This window comes from Temnothorax nylanderi, unplaced genomic scaffold, assembly GCF_030848795.1.
Source record: "Temnothorax nylanderi isolate EJ_2023f unplaced genomic scaffold, tnyl_v1.0 TNYL_tig0126_pilon, whole genome shotgun sequence".
Classification (NCBI taxonomy): domain Eukaryota; kingdom Metazoa; phylum Arthropoda; class Insecta; order Hymenoptera; family Formicidae; genus Temnothorax; species Temnothorax nylanderi.
Genome location: NW_027249188.1, coordinates 406040 through 432474, shown reverse-complemented (window position 1 = coordinate 432474; position 26435 = coordinate 406040). Strand labels below are relative to the sequence as shown.

Here is a 26435-nt window from a genome sequence, read left to right as displayed (position 1 = left end):
TCGATAATACGTACCTTTCTTTCTGATCCTATCGGCGAACCGCAGACTCTATCGGTCGATACGTAACCCTTTACACCGCATCGCAATTTCCATAACGCGTGTTCCCGCGCGCGCGAGATGCTATCGGCGCGATGTTGTAATGAGTATATATACGTGCCACTTGACTGGGAAATCAATCCTATTCAAAGACCCGAGAGAATAATTTACGCGATAATCAGACGGGGATTAACTTTATTTTCGATGTATTCATCGATGCGTCTAGAGAAGAATTTTGTTCGTACGATAGAGATTTTATTCGACCTAAAAAATTTTTTTATTATAATTAACGGAGACAATTTCGTCGCTCTGTCGAAAAATATTACATAAACGCTAGTATCATAGTAGCACGGCACAACTTTGCCAACAATGATACTCGTATCGCAGAATTACCGCTAATTGCACACGTAACAGCATATTAATGCAAGTTTGTAAGTTTCTCACAAGCGAGCCTGATGCTTGACTTGCGTTGATACAACATCAGTTTCCCGTCTTCAGACAAGAGCGACCATAACTTATTATCGCATTTTGCGGTCTGTAACAACACACACAACGTTGAGAGTTTGCCACGAGAGAAGGGAGGTTTCCTCCTACTCGTCGTATCGCTCTTGATACACGCAAATTTGTTGAGCACGTCGCGGTCGTCCGACAATCAACGTAAATTGTTAGCATTAAAGTTAAAAGCTCTAGTGCGGAAATATTACCGCACGCAAGAGAATTTATCGCGACTTTGATTGGCCATTGGTTAGTTAGCGGTGACTCTCAGAGACAATACGCGCAGAATTTATTTACGGTCGCGACCTATGTATTGCTCTGGGCCTTTATTGCCGCCCATCAATGAGTAGTTATTCTCATAATTCTTCCGTTTCGTATTCCAATTACGTCGCATCGTGACTAGGAAGTTTCAGTCTGAATTTAAGGATTAATTTGTATTTCTTTCTAAATAGAGTACTCTTTTTACAAAATTACGTAATAGAATTAATTCATTTCAGGCTCGAATTGAGAAAGATTGACTATCGCTTTTGTCTCAGGTCAGACTTTTGTTTTTGTAAGAGAGAAAGGAAGAAATTATTCGAGAATAATTTCAACTTTATTATTTCTCTTTCACTTAAATAGTTAAATGATAGCGAGAGAGAGAGAGAGAGAGAGAGAGAGAGAGAGAGAGAGAGAGAGAACTTTTAGTAATTTAAATAAATTTAGACAAGAATATAAAAATCTATGAGAGATTACTCGGGATTTTACTTAAACTCGACTTCCGATACAATTAATCTTTCTGCAGGATTAAAAATTGTGTAAAAATTAATTTACGGACGTTTTCAAGTGCGCGACGCGTCTACGCGTTACACGTTAATTGTTTTCATAAAATTAATCAGCTTGATTGGCCGAGCTCGTAACTTAATGCTCAACACATCGTAACGCGAGAAAATGAGGTAAGACGGAGCGAGGTGAGGCCATGAGCGCGATTAGGTAACGTGTTACGTTACTCCCAACGAGTTACGGGTCTCAGTTGGCCAACCTCTCTCGTAAACGTGCTTACACAGACACAACCTGTCGTCGTTGCACCGTACCGTCGTCATACGGCCGTGAGTACACGACACGTAAAATCGCAGTGGCGTACGCTTATGCGGTCTCGGAAAAACAGTTTGAAATTTTACAGCAGAGTGATTCTAATTAATTGCAAATGCTACGCAAGCAATTAAACCCGTACGATCGTACGGTTTCTCGGTAGAATTTTAGCCTTCCAAGACGCATCAAATGTCAAATGAATCGCGCGTGATTTTTCGAATGTAAAGATGTATGTATGTTTTTTCGATGAAAAACGAGTATAAGCCTGTAAGTCCCGTAGTCTCTTTTTTATTTCGGTATTATTTGCTTAATGCTTTAATGGTGAACTAGGATGCGTGAAAATGTCGAAAACGTTACTGAAGCTGCGGAGGAGATTGGTTGCGGGTTACGAGCAAAAGCGTTACGTCATGTCGCATTTCATAGTGCGGTGCGCCTTTATGGGGAATTACAAACCCCTCGGGCCTTGGGAACAAATATATACCACGCTGACTGTGTCACTTTTTGTCACGATATCACATTGTACCGTTCTCAGATTTAAAGTGATAAACGTTTTTTACGTTTAAATTCCAATATCGATCAATTGCATAATCGGAAGGAGCTATAAAATGCTTATTTTTATAGAATACGATGAATTTTTATAACGTATCGAGAGAGCACGAAACAGACAAAAAATATACACCTATATGCATTAAAAAAGAATTCTTTTACAAACAATAATATAAAAATAATTAATATTTTTATATTTTTACATTGCACTTTTGTGTTAAATTTTTATTAATTTTAATACAAAGAAAAATCGAGTTACTGTTTTTTTTTGGTGTGTGTGTGTGTGTGTGTGTGTGTGTGTGTGTGTGTGTGTGTGTGTGTGTGTGTGTGTGTGTGTGTGTGTGTGTGTGTGTGTGTGTGTGTGTGTGTGTGTGTGTGTGTGTGTGTGTGTGTGTGTGTGTGTGTGTGTGTGTGTGTGTGTGTGTGTGTGTGAAAGAAAGGAGAAAAATGGGATGGTATAACGGCCAGGCGATAGAAAGGCAAAGTTCGAACAGCCGGATTTATTGACTCGTGTAAAAAGTTAGCCCCTCAACATTAAAAAAAAACTTTTTATTCGATTGCTCATCGTTTGCACGTGTACATGTTTAGTTGAACGTATCGGACTAAATATTTTTTGGGATTAACAAATTTTTTTTCTCAGTGTGCACATTTCGAATTTTTATTTGCACACTGCTAGTTTAAATGGTATCAACCTAATGGTAAGGTTGGTGTCGGATGCATGGGGTCTATTTTACAGTTTTTTGTTTTCTTGCAATTATTTAAAGTCAGTTTTCACAGACTTTATTGTATTTTTTTCATATAAATAAACGAAGAAAAAAATTTTATATTACTATTTATTTCTTTTATCCATTTTGTACATTGATTAAATATATTCTGAAAAACCACTTTGCCATTAGAAGGTTAATAAAAGAATTTTGGGAGGAGGGTCAACACAAGGTGTTTGCGCTAGTCGCCTGCTGTGTCTGCCTATTTATTACGAACGTTTTTGTATCTATGTTGTGTGAGCATTTAGAGTGTCTTGGCGACTGGAAATGTGACGATGCAACATTCACAGTTTCTTTACTAAAGTTCTTTAAATTTAATAACTGTAAAAGACTATGTTTTAATACATAAAACTCATGGTTAGATTAAAGTGGCTTCAAAAGGTCCTTCTATCGCGTCAACGTGACATTTTCTCGAGCACACCTAGCGTATTATGAATTCAACTCGGGAACTATTGGACATTTTACCCTAATTTAATCTATCAATTTAATTTATTCTCAGCTCGCAAGGATACGGCGCGACGTGGCAACGCGACGCAGGATATAACTTGGAAAGATTATCCGAAGACACTTCTCTCAATTGAGCCGGTGAATCGAGTTTTCTCGAATGACAGCTCGTCGTATAAGTATCCGTGCGGGAAAATAACATGAAAGTCGATTACTGTCGTGGGGACGTCTTTATGGAGCTTCGGATGTACAGGCTGTCTCAAAATAAATACGTCAAATATTAATAATACTATATTTTTTTATGTGGCAATTTATATAGCAATTTATAAATCGCTCAAAAAAATCAAAAATTCTACAAAATGATATTATTAATAGCGACTTCTTAAGATTTAGTATTAAGTTTCTTCATACAGGCACTTGTGAATTGCTCCTTCATTAGAATGCCCTTTGAAACGTCAAGAAGGCGACAATTTCATTATTAATTTCATTATTAATTTGCTTATAAATTTAATTAGAAAATGTATTAAGAAAAACCTATTAGTGTCGCAAGATCTTTAATAAGAAAAAACATTGGCAGACAATTAAAATCTGTCTCATTCGTCTCATTCTGGAACACCCTGTAGGAAAGTTCTCTTTCTCTCGAGTTGCGCGACTGACAGCCCCATACATTTCCCAAGCTCCTCTTCTCTTTGACGCATTTCGGATATTAGGTTTCGAACGTCAATCAGAGCACACCGCCATCGATCGTCATCTGGATGCCGTGACAGCGACGGATTACGCGCGAGTGTCGCCGGAAAAATAGATGCGAAATATACCGTTGAAGTTTCCCGGCCAGGAGGTCTCGCGCTCCGGCATAAAACTTGCAATACCGGATTTGTAATATCTGCAATCGCTAATGAAATCTGATAAACGTAACGTCTCGCAAAACTTAACGCGCGATTTAAATAAAACTCAGCATTTTACCTTTTATAAATTTATATCTTGATTCTTGAAGCTGTATTACAATCTACAAATAATATCCTTTATCATTTTTCAAATCTTTTTGACTACACTGAACTTGATATACTTTAATTTAAACTTCAGTTTTTTATTCATACAGAAATATAAAAAATCCATTGAGAATAATTTTTATGTTAATTGTTATGTAAATCAAACAATTTTTTGGATTTTCGCTGAATTCACCGTTTTTAATATTAATATTCAAAATTAAATTTAGTGATGCAAAAAGCTCTCAGTGCAGTTTTCATATAAATTTATTATTAAATTTTTTGTACATAACTTTTTGTAACACATAAAAAACTAAAACGCACATATAAATTACATTTATCAATTTTTTAATCTATTTCTATAATTCTTTGCTTTATCTTGTACTTCGGAAAAATATTAAGCAAATGCACACGCACATCCGTCCGTGTGTTAGAAATAGAAAGTGAGGAATGAGGAATAAGGAAGAGACCGTGTAATCGATCCAATTTCAGATCATTGTGCACGTAAACATACGTAATGCGGTGAGAAAGCGTGAGGATTTTATGGATCAATGATTTTGTAATTGAGCGACCGACAGATCTTGGCAATTTACGAAGCCGGCAATCTGCAGATCTATCTAGCAATTTATGAAGCTAACAGTCTAACAAATTTAACGGGTCTATCGATCCATAAATCCAGAAGATGCGAAAACCCCTACCGTTACCTGAGTCTAATTACTTTCGGCATTTATGCTCGGCCGTTTCGCATGGCTAAACGCGTCGCTTTTTCCCTCTTCCAACGTGTAAAACTAAACTCGCGAGATGCGAAATTATTTGCGATACTCGCACAGGAACACGAATTTGCACGTTCGCATTTTACGGTCTTAATGCCGAGGTCTTCGCCGTTTAACATCATCAAGATACATAACTCTAAAAGAAGAAAAGCAAAAAAAAAAACATTCGTTCGCCGTGTTCGATTATCGTACGACGATGTTCCGCACGGCAGTGGAAACTGGGTCGTGCAAAACAAATGCGACGGCTGACGGCAGAGACGGCATAAGCGTGCAGATTTATGGAAATAATCACGAATACGCTCGCGGCCTTTTCGAGGAACGGATGCTGATGCGAATTGATTCTCGCGGACAGCTGGCTATTGTTACATCGAGCGGATAAAGGGAAGGGGGAGAGAAAGAGAGATATTTTTTTTTACTCTGCCGTAGTGATGTAACTGTTTACACGGGTTTACGAGGGATTTACGTGCCGCAGAACACGATACTTTGCGGTAATCGTTGTACAGAGTGTATTTTTTTCTACGTCACTATGATAAATGATTTGTATAAATCGTGAATTAAGTGGACGCGTTCGATTGCTCGATTGACGCTTTAATAGGCCGTCTCGCCGACGAGCGATTAGCGGATCTGCGATGATTGGCTGGTTATTCGCGTAATCGACTGTTAAGTGTCGAAGTCAGTCGTAGTAGAAGCCAAGAGTTTACTGAAGCGAATGCACGATGATTATCATACTCAAAGCTCGCGTATTTACCAATGTAATAAAGAAAACAAATTTTTCAAGTGTAAATTTTAATAATTTTAAAAATCTTATCTCCAAATACGAAATATAAATGCATTTAGAAATTAATTTAGAAATTTACTATAACGTCACACTCACATCTGTTTTATGCCCGTCTACGTTTGCAAATATAATGCAAAGCAAAATTAATACAGTATAAAATATTACTAACAAAATTGATCTCGTTTTACACATTTTAAGAGAGACAATGTTCTTTTTTTGCGAAGAAATTTCAGTCACCATTGTTCACACTTCATCTTCGCTTTTATTTTTCGATTTACGCGGGCGATGATGCAGAAAGGAAGGCGAGGTCGCAGCGAAAACGTTGCGTTTTGTCACGTGGGCGTTGTATATGTGGATATATAGTGCACCACCCTCAGCGCGAGCCCCGGACTCTCCCGCTCTCGGTTCCCCAGGTCTCAGCTCCGAGAACTCGGGGAAAATCTCAGAAATGTGACCTTTCGCGCGCGCGCGAGTCTCTCCTTAACTCTCTCTTTCTCTCGGCGGCGACCGAACACCGAGAGAGCTCGAGAGAGCGCGGTTTCTCACGCCTGCCCACGCACGCGGAGAGATTGATGAAGCAGTCACACTTGTTGCACGTGACTGCACCTTTCTTTCTCGCCCTCTACTCCCTGAGCGAACGCGCCTCGTAATCGGCACCCCGAGAGGAAGTGTTTCGAGCGTTCATCGCGACTGTGGAAATTAACGAGCGCGTCTGTCGGCGCCGCGAACACAATCGATCTCGATCGAGGCGCGATCGAGCGAACGAGTCAATCTTGCGAGGATTCTAACTGCAGGAAATTCGTCCAGGAATTTATACTTGTCGGAAATTAATCCGAAACAATCGCAGTAACGCGTTGCAGACTAATATTTAACGCAAAAAACATTATTTTACGTGGACAGAGAAAAATGCATATATTTTAAATATAATCTTACGATGGAATTTCTTTTCTTTCCAATGAATTTATATCGTAAAAGGGGAAATTATAGATGAAAAATGTTTATAAGCACAAGAAATTCCAATTCCATGTGCTTGAAAAATGCTTTATGATTTTTTTTTAATATAATATTATTTCAATAATACTTTTATTTTATGATTATTCTAAGAATGTTATCGACGCTCAAGAATAAAAAAGAAAGAATGTTTTATTAATTTCAACGCATTTTCTATTTATGTATGTATCAACTATTCTGACTAAGCATTCGCGTGATTCGATAATTTAACTATAATTACTCGGCGTCGAAGCGTACAAGCGTCGATTACGCAACATTAACTCGTTCATCGACGCAACACACGGACACGCACAACGGCCGTTCCCACATTCCCCATCGAGAGGTCTTTCCATAAAGTCAAATCACTTTCGCGTGTAAACGCCATCGATCACGCACCAACGTGATCTTCCGCCGCTACGTTGATCTTCGCGAAAGAAAAAGACGGAGAAACGATTCGCGAACCGAATTAACCTGTCGGAGAAGTCCGAGAAACATCACAGTTAAGATATACGTACATACATACATACATACATACATACATATACATGTATATTTAAGAAGCTGATTTGGCTTCTTAACTCGATAGTTAATCTTCATGAATGGCTAGTTTGATTAGATGCGCGAATTAATCTCTCCCGAACAAAATGGAAATCACGACCCTGGACGTGTATGAAAATATAGTAGACAATTTTAATTTAAAAAACACAAGAACCATACTACATCTTTTTTTACAACTTTTTCGCATATTTTGTGCATATTTTTAAAAGTTATATGGTACATTTGGCGAGCGTAATCCGTACGCTGCCAGCCTAGATAGACATTCACTCGTCAGTCGAAGTGGACTAATGCATCGGGAAATGCGAAAAATCTTCTATTTATATTTGTGTTCATGTTAAATTGGAGAGGTTATCGAGCACTTGGCCAAAATAGCGACCGCCATTTGACGCAGAAACGCGCGATGCCCGCGATCGATCGATCGCTCGCGTGCGCTGCTCGCAATCGGTCTCCTCGTGAAACCAGTTACGTTGGTCTCTGGGCGCAACCCATCAACGATAGTGGCGACGATCGTGGTTTATGTACCACCCTCCCTCTCCCTCTCCCTCGAATGCCCCGGTCTCAATACCCCGCATCCAATACACCGGCATCGGGAATAGAATCGCTCGCGATGTTCGTCGAGAATCGAGCGGCGATGACTTCGCGAGCGGGAGAAAAACGTGGAGGGGGGGGGGGGAAAGAAAGAAAGAAAGAAAAGAAAAGCTCTGAGAGACTCTAGGGCGATCAACACCGAGCAAGAGATGGAAAATTGATCGCGAGAAACATTCGCTCTCCTCTATCGTATTTGCATGCTTCGCTCGAGTTTGCAATCCGCATAGTGCTCCTTCGGCGAGGCCTTCAGTAAAAGTAGAAAATAATAAAAGCTATTCTCCTGCTGATAAAAGTAGCAAGGCCACTTGCGTGGTTTTTACGCGAAAAGAAATAAGCGAAGTAGCTTTAATTATTTTAAGTCGAATACATTCGGCGGACTGTTTTAGGAAAATATTTATACAGAATGTCTCTGAAAACAATTGTCCAAATTTACAGGCGTATTCTTGGATTCATCTAAAGCCAATGCGTTTTCCTTGACAAACCGACGATTTTCAAACAATTTCTATGAGGAAATAAAATCGTTCGTATTTAATCTACAAAATGACGAATAAATATAGCCAATATTTTTCAACGTTATCTCTGTATAAATACGTACTGCCAGGTGAAAAATGAAATTAAAAACAAAACGCGCGTAGCAGCTGTCGGCGGAGCGGTGTCGTGTAAAGCGAACCCAAAGCTCAATCTATGCTTGGTTGCACGCGATACGTCATAGTCAATTGAAACTGTCGTTGTACATATATCGGCGCACAGAGGCATTACTCATCTCCGTGTAATGTCTTATCGATCCCCCCGTCCTATCGAAGACGTCGCCGCGGCAATGCATGAGATGCGTGAACGTAAATTATTCAAGACCGTCGCGGTTTTGAATTACGAGGCCCGCGTTAAATATTAATACCGTCGACCGGGGGCAAGAAAACGCGACATAGAATAAGTAATGCCGAATACGGACTGTGACGGGAAATAGGTGGAAATAATTCAGTTTGTTGGCCGCGCGCGCGCGCGCGCGCGCGTATGCGTTTGTGTGTAGGTATGTGTAACAAGAAAGGTGGGCGGGGTATATTTGAAATTCAATCTTAGTGTGAGTCAAAAGGATTATCTCTCACGAAATCGTGCATTGAATTTAACGTAATTCATCGTTGATTAATCTATTTTTATACTCCAGCCCGCGCGCGAAGTTGCCTGTTGCGTGCTATAAAGGAAGGCAGACGTGCGAAAATAATATTCCATTACCGAGACGTAAAATAATCCGACGGCTTTACGAGGCGGCCGCGCGAAATACGGCGACATCGAAAATTATGATCCCCCGCGTGTCTCCCTCTTCTCCTCTCCCCCCCCCCTCTTCGGTCCTTCTGTTACATTAATAAGGGGATACGGCGTGCATTTATATTTGTACGTTGCGTATTTATATGTGTACGTGTTTATACATCGCTGCAGCTATAGCGAGCGACCAGCGCGCGCGTGCGAATTGCAAGCACGTCCGCATGGGCACTCTTGTAAACATGGGCGACCATGCATAAGAGAGGGACTTTCACTGAACATTATTAGATACGCGTCGGAATGCGACTACCGTAAACCGCGACTGCAGCGGTTGGTGCCGTAAGTTGCACCGTAAGTACCACGACGCGCCGTTCTCTTTTGTCCCGAAATTGCCAACGACGACCGTGCTTACCTTCGCGTCCACGCTCATTTTCGTGTACGAACGAGGGAGGATCAGTGTCGATTAATTGAGTTAAAGACGTTATCGCGTGAGCGAGTCCATTAATACCTGAAACTTTTTTGTAATGGAAATAAAATAGAGCAAATAAATTATAAATTAGGAAAAGTCCGATAAAAGAAAAGAAACGAAAAATTAAAGTGAATAAAAGAGTTGTGAGTGGATAGATATAATCTGTTAATGAAAAGTGTACATGTACAATAGTACATTTTTTTAATGTAAAGAAAGATATTTTTTATGTATACTTCAACTGTGAAAGAAGAGACGGCGGACAAATATTAGAAAAACTGCTGCGTGAAACATGTAATATGATTAAAAGGAGTAAAAGAAAGAAAAAGGAGCTGAACCGAAATCGATTCGTGCAAACTCGACTTGGGGGGGTCGTGCTATCGATGGAGAAAATAGCGGAACGATGTTTATTCGGGCCAAATGCTCGTGTTACGCTTAACAGACGTAGCTACGAGGGGGGGGGGGAGGATGGAAAAACGAGAAGTATGAATAAAGCCGATGGTGCATTCTGAGCGACGCCGACGCAGCGCCACGACGCTCCGCGCGTCCTTTGGAAACGGCAAGCAACTTCGGATTTATCCGTACAAAGGTAAGCCGTCTTATGCCTCGAAGAGCGGATATGTTGCATGAAAGATCAGTGCGTGGTACTGCGCATATAGAGGGCCGACGGATGCCACCTGGTTCAGCAAAGCCATATTCGACGTCGGTCGGCGAAATGTCGGTCGCTTAATACACACACGGGACGCTCTCTTGATAAACGCAGTCCTAAGACGATTATAATAATATCACTCTGGTTCGCTAATAGGTACGGACCGGGGTCGCTCGAAAATAGGCCGACTTACCCTCTCACCTCAGGATCTCTGAAACATGTAAATAGTGAGGTTGGTTCGCGCGGCAAGTTAATAATAACGCTGACAAAGATATAAGACAAATTATTTCGGTATCTGGAAAGTAATAATATCACTCTGGTTCGCTAATAAATACGGACCGGGGTCGCTCAAAAATGGGCCGACTTACCCTCTCACCTCAGGATCTCTGAAATATGTAAATAGTGAGGTTGGTTCGCGCGGCAAGTTAATAATAACGCTGACAAAGATATAAGACAAATTATTTCGGTATCTGGAAAATAAATGTACAAGATTATTAATTCTGTCAGACTTCTGATTTGGAATCTCCGTAGACATTCTCTGAAGAAATAACTCTTTATAAAATTTAAATCCTGTTTGTTTCTTGTACAAATATATTACCTCGCTGTCATCTATATTTGCAGAAAAATGATAGTAAAAGCAGGTTTTTTCTTATTTCATATATTTTTCAATTTTAGTATGATTAGAATAAAAATGTTATCTTATATGTAAATATGTTTTTATATATGTATAATTTTTAAATATACGCGGAAAAATTAGAAGATTAAAAGAAAAATGCTGATCCATATAGGAGACTCAATGAGAAATAATTCGCTTATCAAGAAAGATTGCAGAGCCAACGTTAAAATGTTATTATGTTTAATGATGCATGTTAAAATACGATGATAAAAATTAAAAGGTGATAAACGCAAAGATAATAAGAGCCAACGTTTAACGGCTCGTTACAAACATTAAATGGGAGAATAATGAAATTCTCCTGTCTCGCGTGTATTCATAACGCTATTAGCTGTAGCGTTATATCCCGTGTAGGATGGAGCGACATTTATATTATCCGCCAGCGAATTCTTGCTCGATTTAACGCAATACTAAAGCGGAAACCTGTAAAGATAGAAAAGCCGTTGCGTGAGCTCGAGAATATCACACCCTTGCGCACATGGTAGCCATTCCATCGAGTGACAACCGTTCAACAATCAAATTAATGCTGCTTATCTGCATCGATTAGCACACGTGCGACTGACAGCGATAAACCGACCTCGAGACGCAATTTCCTCATTTATTAATTGCTTTACATTGACGTGCCACGAAATTTGCATAATTATCGTCAAGAATCGATACAGGCTAGAAATAATATTTGTCGATAAACTTTAATTAGAGGCGTAGTATTGCCTCGTGAATTCTTAAATTTAAACAGTTGTAAACAATGAGAAAATGGTATATAAATTTTGAAACTTCTTTCCTGAAATTACACGTGAGTTAATTTACGAAATTATATGTGTTTTCGATGAAAAAGAAACAGATACACTGACAGATAAATTTTCGAAATTAGCAGAACATGAATAATCGTTATTTTGTAAAGACTGTCCCACATTTCGTCGCTACCGGCATTACAATGCACATCTCTCCTCGTTCACTTTTTTAAACATACCAGATAAAAATGTAAATTGTCCTCGATCTCGGGCGATCCTGAGAATATCTTCGACGACGTAACGTAACGTAGTCAGGAACAGCAAAGTGGTACAAATGTATTATACACACGATCATGATTGAATCTAGATATGCCGGAAGTACATTTACATTCCGTGAGAGACGTCGACTTAACGTCCCTCGAACGGCGATAATGTGGCGCATCTCGGTTACCGCTCTTTCTCTCTTTCTCTCTTTCCTCGCTAACTCACGCTGGAATTCGAGATGTGTATCGCGATTAAGCACGCATATTTAAAGATAAGGTAATACCGCCAGGTAAACCACCCGAATCGCATCCGCCTGCGGAATGACGCTTCGTGACATGCGCGAATGGCTATGCCAAATAAAACTAATGTGATAACGCCACCCTAATCTTTTCAGATAAAACTGTGAAAAAAGATCCTAGTATCTTGGAATTATGCAGACAGGTTTTTTAATTTGAGATTTCATTGCAGTAATGTTTAATGCTGATAACAAAGATAGGAGGAAAACGACTCAAATATGAAATTAAATAATAATTTTAAAAATTTAAATTTAAATTTAAATAATAAATTAAAAAAATGTATTAATGGATTTAAAATATAAATGTTTTTAAAGTTCTAAAATTTATAAAATATCTGAAATTACGTTACGTCCTAAATTTATAACGCACTTTATTTTCCAAAGGCTAGTTGCAATCACTCTATTATTATGCATATTTTTCTAATCTTCTCGCAAAGAGAGAAAATATGAGGAAAATAAATATTTTTAGGGCGCATATATATCTTTCACGGCGGGGAACAAAGTAAAACGACGGTTCGGAAAGCCGTAATTCACAATTCAAGCGTGCCGCGGCTATAGCTAATGAAATAGCACATAATAGCAGATAAGACTCCTCCGCGGAACAAGAAGATGACTGTGGCGTGCTTCCCTTCTTCTTACTTACGCGGGGCCGCCATAAATCTCGTGCCGGCGCGAGGAATTTGCTCGAAGATAACTAAAGATCGAGCGTGCAGCTGCAGCTCTCAGAGAATACAAGAGAGGATGAGAGGGCACAGGTAGAGAAGAGACGAAAGGGGAGCGAGTAGGTCGAGGAGAAAGCGAGCGGATACGTGGCTTAGGAGGGCAGAAAAGAGCAGAAGAGAGAGAAAGGAACGACCAGAAAAGGAGGGGGAAGAGAGAGAGAGAGATAGAGAGAGAGAGAGAGAGAGAGAGAGAGAGAGAGAGAGAGAGAGAGAGAGAGAGAGAGAGAGAGAGAGAGAGAGAGAGAGAGAGAGAGAGAGAGAGAGAGAGAGAGAGAGAGAGAGAGAGAGAGAGAGAGAGAGAGAGAGAGAGAGAGAAAGAGAAGTTGGTTAAAAGGGACTCTGTTCTCTCCGAGAGTCGTTAAGACAAAAGGTCGTTACGGGGTTGCTTCCACCCTCCCTTCTCTCCGCTCTCTTCCGTCCCGAGTGTACGTCACTCGCTAAACGAGTAATTAGTAATTGCGCGAGGGAGCGAGGTCGCCAGGAAAGTCACCCTTGTCGGAATGCTTTCTGCTTCTTCCGGGTATGTGTATGTGTGTGTATTTATATGTGGGTGGGCATGTCGGTGTGTGTACCCTCTTGCCATCGTGCACTGCAAACAAGCAATGATACGCTCCGGGACGCTTTCTACTCCGAAGAAGGCTCCGCATCGGGGGGCGGAAGGGCGAGCTTTCCGGGGGACGCGGCCGGCTGGCTGCTGCTGACGAAGTCGATTCCGGGGACGCCACGCGCGCGAGCGCGGCGAATCAATATTTGAACTCGCCGCTATGTAAATCGCAGGATACCCGGCTACCACGAGCACGCTGGGAGACCTTTCCCTCCCCTTCCCCTCGGACGTTTTCCTCTCTCTTCCTCTCTCTTCCTCTCTATATCTTTCCGAGGAGTTGGATTGAAGCGTTCAGTTAAACTTTCCGCGAGAAGTCGTGCGGGCGGTCGTCCTCGATTGTGCAAGTAAAAGGATTTATTCGTTTTGGTCAACTCGATTGTGTCAGAATTTTCAGACAGAGAGATGAGTAGAAAAGTACGCGCTAGAATTTGGAGAACCGTTACATTGCAAAGGATTGATACAAGCACCGGCGCGAGGAAGATACCGATGCCATATCGATACCGCGAGCTCTAGAAGTCCGTTGAAACCGTGCCAAGCGTGCCAATCACCTTCGTGACTGCTAAAGTATATAATCGCTGACTTTCCACTTTTACGAACCAGTTCCGGTGATCCGCGGCGGTTTTTCTCCCGCGCACGAAACTATCGAAAGGAAGGAGGCGGAGGACCCCTAAGTACCTCGTGGAAGGGCCAAGGAGTTCGCCGGAGCACTTCCGAGGACGATTCTTCGCGAGGACTTACTTCTTAAGACCCGTTCGCGTTTTGATTGCACAATCGATTCGAGCTCGGGTGCTTTAAGCGGCGCGAAGAAAAAGTCGTTGAATGGCGACTTGTTCCTCCTTTCCTCTTCTCCTTCTCTCTTTTCTTTCTTTTCTTTTTTCCCTTTTCCTTTTCTTTTCGAAACCGTCTCTCCGCTCGCTTTGGAGAATCGCCGCTCCAACGACGATCGACCGTCCGACCTCGCGGATCAATGCAGAATAGCCGCTTTTGCGACAAGGTCCTCGAGACAACGACGACGGGAAACTTTAAATATCGCGTTCCCTTCCTTAAATCTTCCGCTGGGAAAGATTGAATTCCGTCCTCCTGCCCATTCTCTACTCACTCTTGACGATCGTGACTCGTCCGCCTCTTCCCTAAAAGCCAATCTTTGATTTATCTGCCGACTCTTGAACATGCGACGGAAGTACCTTTTCAAACGTTTTAAAAGATTTTTCGAGAGGGTATAATTTTTTGAAGAATTATTATTATATATTGTTTTTAATGTAGTCTTTTACTGTAGCTTAGTTTTACCTTTTAAAAGACCCGTAATAATAGTAGTGAAATTCATTTTTGTACTTTTATATTTTATATTTTATAAAAAAAAACTTAATACAAATTAGTTTTGTAAATAGTAAAAAGTATTGAATAGAGAATTGTTTTTGAATTAAATTTGTTTTTTATATACAAATGTATTTTATCAATTCTTTAAAAGCATTATTTAAATCAATTTTAGGATTGCGTTATTCAAGAGTCGCTCTCGTGGCAAAAAAGCGGCGATGTAATTAAATGTTTAGTCCGAGCATTCATAGTGTGCTGCAATTTATGTTTCCTTCGTAATCTCTCTAGTACCTACGTTACGCAATTCTTTTACGATGTTATTGCGCTCTTATCGACATATTTACTCGCTTACGGTGCATTTGCGCGTCGCTTAAAAAAAAAAACCAACACCCACTGGCTATGCGGCGTTAATGAAGTCCCGTGCATTACCTTTGGCGCCGTTTCGTCTCTCATCTCTCGAGTTTCCCGTTACACATTCTATCAAATGAAAACATCTGAGCTTGTCGCACGCGGACAAAAAACGAAAAATCGCCGTCGTTCGCAATGCTAGACGAGAGAAGTAGAGTAACATCAATACCAGGCGCGTCTCTAATCAGCCGCGAAGTACAAGCTCGAAGTGCAATGAGACACTGGCAGAAACATTATGCGTCATTTCCGCATAAACGTAATATGCCCCGTAAAGTACATCGCGTATGTATTTTGCGATAAAATCCGGCGACGGTCCCGTTTACACAACGAGTCACGTATATACGCGGCGAAATTACGTTAAAATGAATTATCGTCGAAACGTAAAACCGTTTATCCCATCGAGAGAGCGCAATGTGCCGTAACTGAATAAACGTAAAATGCAGCTGGACCCTAATCCGACAGTTTCCGGGCCCGTTGTGTCAAGATATGTCGAAACATTTAGAGAGAGGATTTAATTCTTCAATAGAAAAAGCTCAGTAAATTTTTAACGCGCGAAATTAAATCAATGCCGAATAATTTCTTTTGTAGTCTATTTATATCCTATGTCACATATTCATTTTTTTGGAATAAAAAAACTCACATCCTCATTTAAATCTTCTTGGAATCATATTAAGCGATTGAAATACTCATTTCATCATTAATACAAAATTACTTTGTAATTGTAGATCAGCATTTAATAATTCTTTCATACGTGAATAGAAAAAATTGTTTAGAACTGGTGAATGTCAATGACCGCGGAATATGTGCACGATGCAAAAAACGTATATATCTTACAATTTTACTAATGTTTTAATAAAAGTCCCGTTGTACGCGCGGCAATGTAAGCCGTAATAAGTCAGATTACGTCGAAATAACAATATTAGAACGTATACGTGTCGTGTGTGTATGCGTATGGCAGCGAGGGCGTCTCGTTTTTCCGGAGAGACGACAATCATTTCTGTCGCCTCATATTCCGCCGGTCTATTAAAAAATGGACGATGCCGCGTGGACATAACATGCAGCGATGAATTACGTTACGGGAAAACGTATATGACAGCAGGGCTATGGCGCCAGGGGCAAAAACCGACTTTTTATTATACGCTGAAACACACGGAAAGACGGTCCCCGACTTTCTCTCTCTCTCTCTCTCTCTCTTTCCCGCACGTATCCCATCGATCGATCGCGAGCGCGACGTTAATTTTTGACAAGTGTCACGTCGGATGCCATGCCACCGACCTCGTGTCGTCTCTACGTTACGTTGGAGGCACTATCGATTTCGGAAGAGAGACTCGATTCGAAATTGCCAACTGCGCCGGCTTTTACACGGCGAAAACGTCTAGTGCAATCAATTTTCAGTTCAGAACAGTGAAGTGTTTTCACGGGGGGATTCTGATATAAATCTGTATCGCTTTTTTTTCCATCGCACGATATCGCAGTTGTCGCTACACGAGTATGACGCTCTACCAATTCTCCGATTCTCAAATCTTTATTTTCTATCCTGAAATAATTGAACTGCATATTGTCGAATACGATGTACCTCGGCAAATAATTTATATTTTCTACAATTTTCCAATTCTTTGTACTTCGCTTTATACGAGTTTATTAACTTTTTTTATCGAATATAAAATGTATTTACTACATTATCATCTCTATTTGTTACAAAGAGAACCAACTCTAAATAAATAAAATGTTATCTATTTCATGCTTTATAAATATAATATAAAACTTTATGAAACAATTGCATGTCTTTTCTATTGTAATGAAACATGTTACACACTTTGCGGTATAGAAACTATTCGCTCATTTTTCAACTTTCACTCCTCTCTCTCTTTTTCTCTACTTTCTACTCTATATAAGAATTTCCCTTCTTTATAAGAGAGGAAGCTTTGTTAGAAGACTCCATAGGTACAGTTAGAATAAGATAACTCCATTTAATGTTACAAGGTATAGAGTACTATAGAGCCAACAACGAAGCATGCATCGCGGCATTAGTTCTCATCGTTAGAGAACGGCGCAGGGTCGATAAAGACAACGGCGAACGGTATTTGCATTTACAATTGCCGTTCGCTACCGCGTTTATCCACCTCCCTGTCTGTTCGTACCAGTCGCAACCGACAAATTGATTAAAATTATCATTATATAAGAAACCCTAACGTATCTTCGTATTTATATCAAACGTCTCGGGATCGCTAAACCATTAGATATTACTTCTGGATGTTGTTATTTTATCGAATTACGAACGGTACAATTATCTAAGCGCAAACGCGGTCGTTCGGAAAATGCTTCTTATCTGAAGAAAGGTAGAAGGCACTCAACGGCAATATGTCGAGTGTAAACGTCAGGGAAAGAGAAAGAGAAAGCGCTCGGCAACTTCGTGCTATAAAAAAAGGAAGTACAAGCCGATTGCAACGCGATATTGCTCGTTGCCTCGGAAATAACGGTAAGGGAATACTTTTCCGGCTCGTGCGCCGTTAATTAGCTACTCACCGATGTCGTCGTCGTCGTCGTCGTCGTCGTCGTCGTCGTCGTCGTCGTCGTCGTCGTTTCCCCCAAAAAGAAAAGGCAAAGAAAAAAAAGTACGGTAGATCGCGCGATACTGTATACGAGAAGTACGGTTACTCGCCAGAGATGCCTCCGCGAATTATTGAGGCACTAACGGAGAGGCGAGCTCTCTCTTTCTCTTACGATATTCCGATGGATGGCGAATTAATGGAGTTTGAGACTAGGAAGTCTTGTTTACGAGCGATACAGTTCATCGGAGCATAAATATGAAGGAAGAAAGGAGCAAAGAGCGAGAGCGACAGAAAGAGAGAGAGAGAGAGAGAGAGAGAGAGAGAGAGAGAGAGAGAGAGAGAGAGGGAAGGGAGGAGGTTTATTATAAAATCTATATAATGACGGATTTTTCAATGACCGCTCAACGTGTTTAATAAGAATAATGAATATATTTAACAAATATAATAATTAATTGGTAGAAATATTTAAAAAATACTCATAAAAATTATTTGTCACATTTACTTTAATTTTCATATCTTTACTCCCGATTGCAGCCCAACGGCAATTGTTTATCATCTCAGAATTTATCATTAATTAAAATTCCAAATAAAGTACAATACAAGTTATACTTTTTCCTGTCTCTTTAAAAAATTTAATATTATTTTCTTCTGTGCTTTGTTAAATCTGCCACTGGATATAACCCAACAGCTATACAATTATTATTCGAAGTGTGCCACGTTACGCTCTTACACAACAAGTTTTTCTTTAAGAAAATTGTGTTTTCTTTACATTAATTGATTCGTATTGTTTGCAAAAATAAAAAGTAAGGAATTTGAATTATAAATACTTAACAAAATATTATGTCACAATACTGTAACTTTCAAGCCTTATAACTCGAAAAGTACTTAATGAAAAAATACTTAATTATAGTGTTTTGGAAAGCTCTCGACATAAGCTATAAGAATATGCAATAAAAAATAGGGGATTCTATTTAAGAAACTGAAGGTGTCCTTGACCTGACCTTAACGATGCCACCCAAGGCCAAATCAATGACACCATCTTATGTTCCCCTCAAAACCATACAATTTTTGTCTAAAACGTTTTTCTCTAAAATGCTTAGTTTTTGAAAGAAAAGGGGTGGACGGGTGGTCTCAGACACCCCGTATATATAATATACTTTAAATATATGCATAAGAAATACTACAGAAAAGAGAGATACTGCCGTGGCTAAGATATTTTACGGAGGAAGTCGCACGCGCGAGGTGCTGGCGTGCATAAACTCGCGAACGGTGAGCAGTGTGCACTTTCACGCGTTTTATCCTCTATGAGGTGCACGAGGAGTCGAGTGGATCTGCGAGAAACGTAAAGTCTCGCTTACGCGAACAATTTACCGAACGCAGTCTGTGGAAGGCCTGGAAGATGAATCATGAAAAGAGAACGGCGGAGACTGACTTCTACGGGAGATAGAATCTATTTCGAAAGTAACGAGAGATGCAACGCGGCTTGAATAATGCAATATCAATTTCGATCGTCCGATAAATATCAGATATTTATTACAAGATGTCTGCGGTTGTTCATAAATCGCGATGCGTTGTTCATCGTGACTCATTAACCATAGTCGGCGAATAAAACGTTATCGCTCGCTATCTTTAATCATTTATATCATTCATAAAATTAAATGCTTCTCGCGTAACGCGAAAAAGAATTAAAATCAAAGTCGAGATCGATGATAAAGTGGGTAATGGAGAAAGATCTTTGCGCGTTCAGAAACAACTCTATCACACAGAAAAAAGCTAACAAGAAAATTATCAACTATACACAAGTAAAATTAAAAGTCCGTATGCGTACGATGCAAAAAAGAAGAATCATTAAACAGATTAAACAGAATAGGGATAGAATGAGTAACGGAAAGATTTGTGCATATCCGAGAGAAGCTCGATTACACGTTTGTGGGGGATGACACAAGGAAGAAAAGAAGGCCCTCCCCCCCTCCCTGCCGGCTACGGACGACAATTTCAATGCAAACTCCACAGAAGGGAAAGAATGGGAGGTAGTGGCAAAAGGATGAGGCAGAGACTGCGCTCTTAATGCGGAAAGTTTAATGATATTAATGAAAGTGGCTATATAGCGGTAGGCGCTGCATTTTCAGGCGCGGCTCAACTTTAATAATGTCTGCTTCATTTACATTCCCGCGAATGTAGAGGTGGCAAGAGTCCGACCGGTGCTGAGCCCGCATGCTAAAAACGGGGTCGATGCGCTCCGCGAAGGAATATCTCGGAAGCGACATTGCGGAACAAGAGGAGAGTCGCTATCCCTTAATTTCCAGGAGACTGCGTCACTTCCGCGTTAATTGTACTCTTCGGCCGAGTCGAGGAGGGGAAATAACGAGCGGCACGTTCTCTCACGCCGCGCTACTGCAATTTCGATAAATCGCCAACTCTCGAAAATGCGTAACGGCGCAGGAACGGGTTGTGATAGGGATGCTAAAAAGAATACACTTAATCCTCGCGATACCTCTCCACCTCCTACCTCTGTTCTCGCAATTAAACGTTCCTGGACAGAGGGGCGAAGGGGGAAGGGGAGAGGACAATTAGATCTGTAAGGCGCGGGGATCTTTAACAGGCGCAAAATCATCAGCGTGCATCGTTTATTCGCATAAAGACCCCGCTTCGCATCCATTTCTCGCTCGCGAGATTATCGTTGTGCGTTATGCTCTTTCCCGCTTTGATTGTCCGCCTCTCGCAAAATGAGAATGCTGAGCGGTGATTAAATTTAATTAACTGTAACAGCTGGCCGGAACTTACCGACTTGCCGGCGGTATCTGGTGGCATTCGCGGCTAATGGTTGAAAGAGAGGCTTACCTGAAACAGAGAGAGAGAAGAAAGGGTGGTGATGATTGTTATTATTTCATGCTTAAATGAGAAAATCATCAGTTACAATGAATACCGTGCGCTCTGAAAAGAACCTTCTTCTCTGTCCCTTCTATAGAAATATAGAAAGAATGGTACAGCATTCGAGACTTTAAAGTTTAAATCCGTTTTTTAATTACCTTGCAGATACCTGCTTTGTCATTAAAAAATATACTAATATAAATTTTTTATTTGTACTCAAAATATTTGCACAAAATGGCTTTATTTTTAAATACATACTAGTATAAAAGATAAAATATCACTCCAGGTTTAATTTCTAATATCCATTTAATTTTAAACATCTAATAGAATTTTCATCTAGAAGTTAATTAGCGAGATAATTATTGGTAAAGAGAGAGGTCAGATATTTAAAAATGAACAATAAAATGTTATAATATAAAGGCCTATCAAGCACTCATTGTGAAGTGCAAGTTCGGATTTAAGATTTTCTCGATATAATAATCTGGAGCGCGTAATACTTCTATGTTGTATAACATCCTTACGTACGTATTATAGAAACAGAGGCACATACACGTCTTGAAAGGCACGTACGTAGACTACTATATTACTTCTTGAGCTCGAGAGGAAAGGAAGCGTCTTAAGGGGAAATAAGTAGTATTTGCCGAGTCGAACGGGACGATTCTCCTTCATATTATAACGCTTCGGCTGTTCTCTCTCTCTCTCTTCTCGAGTTCTCGAGAAATTCTCGTTCGAGAAGAGCGTCTCGAAGATCGGCATCCTCGCGCATATACACACACATACATACACATTATACATACACGCATACACACGTGCACGAAAACAACAATCGAGATCGATTAATACGTAAATATCGCACGCAGACCGGGATATTCGTTGTAATCTCTTGCAGGCAGAGACCTTAATCTCTTCCCAAGAATGATGGAAGATGTGAGGAAACTGCCGTGGATTTGCCCGCCAATATGGATTCCGCCCTCGCGCGACCGGAGCCCTTAAGTACTTCGGCAACTCGTTTCGGCCACCCTTTGAATGACAATAACCCCCGCCGATATAAGGGAGAAAACGAGCAACGGGAATGAGAAAGTCTCCGCGCAAGGGGTGATTGTCGTCAAACGACGGTCGCTCATAGTAACATCGATTACAGATCACTCTTCTGAAAATTGATGGTTTTATGGAAATTTTATTAACTTTTCTTTGAAAGATCGATACTCGTAGGCTATGGAGAATTTCATTTTATTTTATTTTTTTTGCATTATGGACACATTGTCTTTTTATTAATTTCGTTCACTAATCTTATTATTTATTTACCAATTGGCTCTTATTAATGTGGTTTCGATTTTCTCCATTTAACATTTTTTTCGTTATTTTTAAATGAGAAGGAACAAAATAAAATCACATTTATAGCGCATAATGCGCGACTCGCTTAAACCATAATCTACGGCTGTGTTATTTTCGAAATAACGATGATCACGGTAAGTAAAGTAACGGGTTTTACCAGTCTCAATTACACCTTGATAGATACGTGCTTCTGATAAATAGAATACAATTCTCATTAATTCAGCGCCTTGAAAGCGCGGTGTTGTGTGATCAATGTCACTCTGCGGCTTCGAGATAAAACATTTAACGTCCTACATTTGATCTAGGACACTTCCCTCCTCCTTTTTCTCCTCCTTCTTGCGAACCACAAAATGACATTGGCGATTCTAATCTAAGATATTGAGGCGTTTCTCGGTCTAGTATTTTCAGTCACGACGTTGCTCCTAAAACGAAAAAGTAGCGAATCGCTCCTTTTTCAAATAATTGACAACAGAGAGAGATTTAAGAAAGAATATTCCATCGAACAAAAATGACACTCCACTGACAATGAGTATAAAAACAACATAAGACGGAGACGTCTATATCGATGTCAGTAGTGCGCGCGGATACGAAAGTCATAACTTGTGAGACTCATGAATAAACACGGGACATAACGAGTCTTTTCCCGTGGGAATTTTATACGAGACGAGAATATATCGTGAGAGATCGCGATGACGAAAGAGCGAAAAAGAGAGGGATACAAAGAAAAAGAGAGAGAGAGAGAGAGAGAGAGAGAGAGAGAGAGAGAGAGCCGTGAACGATGTATGCACTTCGTATCTGGCCTCTAAAATAACCGCTAGGGACGGTCCATGCGGGGAATAACAAGAGTGAGAGTGGGAGAGGACTCTTCTACGTGATCCTCGAAGAGTAGCATTATCCCGCCGGCCGGCGCCGCGATAGCATCTGAAACGGCGCGAGCGAGAGGACGAGGTCGACGAGTGCAGCAACGTTGTTGCACGCGCGCATTGCATACGTAGGTAGGTAGGTGCACGCTTCCACTTCCGGCGAGAAAAAAGGATGATCTCTCTCTCACTCTCGCACTCTCTCACTCTTTCCGCCTCCCTCGTTGTTGACGGGGGTCTCGCGGGTCAATCGGAACACAATTTCCGCCTGCTCTCATCCTCTCCTCGCGGCCAAATTGCCCTGATCTCGCGATCGGCCGATGACCCGCGAACGCGCTAGACTGATCCACCCTAGAAATTTCGAAATATGTTGCGATCAGATTTTCCGAGGGCACGTCATATTTCTAGAGGCGTTCTTGAAGGCCCGAGACGAGTTTCTTAATTCTTTTCGATTTTATCACCACTTCAAATTAGACATATCTCATATTTTTTTCTAATTTCATTTTTCTGGACTTTTCGAATGACATAAAATGTGACGCATCTAATAGACAATAATATCTTTAAATGAAATTATCTTGATAATTCGAGATTAATCGCTCATATGTTCAATTAGATACTAAATATTTTTTAAGTAAGAGATCTGTCGTTTTAAATTTTCCTTTTTATAATTCTAAATAAGAATTCTAGATTAAATATTAGATTAATAGCGAATTTTCTTTTTGTTTCTAGTTGTAAGTAATCATAAGAAATATATTTACAGATATACTAATCATATTTCTGTGAAAAATTTTATATGAAAATTTCGGGACTTTATCGAAATACATCTATCCATCTATCTTATCGTTTCGTACTTCTTCTTCGATCTCAAAAGCGATTCACTTCAAGTTCCACATAGCCACCTATGTATATTCTATTCCATTCTATTCTAATGCATTCTCTCTCGGGCTGAAACTTCCGCCCTCACCGGAGTACTCGTCGTGTAAACGAGTACGATTCGGCGCGAGTAGAGAGTATACGAAAGGGAGGAGGAGAGAGACGTTGCGCCGTGACGCAACTCGGCCGCGATGAATGATTTATCGCCCGCTCGCGGATTATCCGCCGCGCATAAATTACACACTCCTCTCGAAACGAAGCGTGTAGTGCGTGCCACGGCGCGACGGCGGAAATGCGAAACGCGGTAACGGTATCGTCGGAAACCGTGGCGCGAATCGTGGCCGCGACCTCGCGGAGGAAGTGTCGGGGACACATGGTAGGTACACCAACGTGAGGCACAGACGTGAGCACACAGATGCATCTGTCGCTTTGCCGTCACTGTAAATGCTCGTAAGCAGATTATACTCGGCTGACTGTGTCGCTGCCTAATTGCTCGCGTAGACTTAAATTCCAAACCGATATATGCGCCCCCCTCGCGTCGCAGGGAGCGAACGTCAGTTGGTCCGTACCCGAGATTTCGGCAATGAACATTTAGTTAACGAGTGATACTTCCTAACTGAAGATAGCATGAAGTTTGTTCGAGTTCTGTTTGAGATAGATTCTCCGCTCTTGTTTGCCTGCTGCGTACACAAGCGAAGCTTGAAGTCGAGCGATACACCCCGTATTTTCTTGTTCAGACGATTTTGATGGAGATATATTTGCAATATTATACAAAATGTTTTGCGACTTGATTGTCTAAAATATCTCGTCTTCGCTGTTAGAGGCAACAGAAAGATATCTTGGGAACAAGAGTGTACTCTCTGATTCGGCAAGAGATATTTTGACGATAATACTTGCTCTCTGGCGATCGCGTAGACTCATAGAGTCGGTTTTTCCATCACGTCGGCGAATAGCGTTTATCGACTTTTAACTCGCCGACTTTTCCACCGAGGTAAGTTACAACGCGGTCCGATATTGCCCGGCGGGTCTGGGCGACGTTATAGCGGCGGGCGGTGTAAGCAAAGCAAGAACAGTTACGGCGATAAATGTCGAAGCACGCCGCCGGGTGTGTTTTATTTCCGCACTCCCGCAATATGGAAATTCTCAATTTTCGCCCGACACTGCGTAATTTCCGTCTTACGCTTTTCCTCGGTAGTATAACCGCGCCGCGATTCCGCCAATTCGATATTCCGAGAAAGAGAGCGCGCGCCGATTACGAAAATACGTATTATATATTCCGCTCTCGATACAGATAAATCAATATCAGAATTTTTCTCTTCGTTTCCTTCCCATTGAAATACAGATTTAAAGATTAAGGTCGCTGTGCCGCGCTCAGTCAATAATACTTTCTCTTATCTTATTGTTATATAATAATTTTAAGTCCGTTACAGCAATAAAGTTTTGACCGCTTCTTAAATCGATACTTTCAAGCTCATCTAGCCAGACTTTTTTCAAACGCGAAAACTTCACGACTCTCCCACCTCGGAAAAGAGGTGACACTCTGCATTCGAAGGATTGAGTTGTCGGAAATTCCGTCGTCGGAAACGCGCGTACAACGATCCCAAAAGTTTCAGGAAAATCTTTACAAGCAGCGCAGCGGTCGGGCCGCGTAAGAGCAAAACGATCGGGCAAAAACCAAAACACGAGCGTAACTCTCTGTGTTAAAAGTTTCGCCGTGCATTTCCGGATCGCCGGTACGGCAGAGTTTCGCAGTTTGCTTTCAGAGGCAATCGGCGAGATTCCAATTGAGTGTCGAGGCCAGACTTTTGGGGTAAATAAGAGTTTATCGAGAACTTTGCAATTTATCCGTTGACACCTCTCACAAATCACATCGGAATTACGACCGTTTGTCATTCCGTGCATTATGCAAGAGATGAGTGTAAATTACATTGCTCTGAATTTGATTGAGAATTATTGACGAAACTGACCCATGCCTTATCAGAAATTAAATAATAATAACATCGAGATTAATTTTTTCGCCCGTTGCAATCGAATTCGAACCAAATCAAGCCACCATTGTCGTCAAGAATTTCGTATCTTCGCGTAATAGCTCGCTTCTTGTCGCACGAGAGATTCCACGAGATGGAACAAATTGCTTAAATGTTACCTTTGTAAGTACGATATAATCGGATTCGAACATTCGGCGAAAAACTGTCGTTTCGCCTGGCGGCCAAAGTAAAGAAGTTAACTTGAAAGGGGTTTAGCGAGTCTAAAGACCGGGTTAAATAACAGGAGACTTCACCCTTTCCCAGGCGAGGAAGTGTCTCGGACGAAACACGTCGCGCATCCACGGCGCGATTGAGGATCGCGGCGACGCGGACGGCGCGGCGCGGCGCGGCGGAGAAAACTGCATCTCGCCCGCGCGCGCTTCACCTCAGCCGTTCCGGTCAGAAATGCCAGAGACTGGACACGGCTATTATTACCAATTGCGCGTAACAGCTAATTACCCGTAATTATACCGGGGATATCAAGCTTTGGAGGATAACGGCCCGG

General features: G+C 41.0%; 1 protein-coding gene across 5 annotated transcripts in view; it reads right to left on the bottom strand.

Annotated features, from left to right (window-relative positions):
* Positions 1-26435, bottom strand: part of LOC139776724 (CCR4-NOT transcription complex subunit 6) — a 314159-nt gene that overhangs the window by 86309 nt on the left and 201415 nt on the right. Inside the window, exon 4 of one of the 5 annotated variants that reach the window (XM_071713606.1) lies at positions 20749-20805. The exons of 3 other annotated variants lie outside the window; for them this stretch is intronic. In XM_071713606.1, coding sequence (XP_071569707.1) covers positions 20749-20805 — 57 coding nt within the window. Of the gene's footprint in view, positions 1-20701; positions 20806-26435 lie in introns of those variants that run through there. One more of the 5 variants, XM_071713604.1, reaches the window with a different exon arrangement.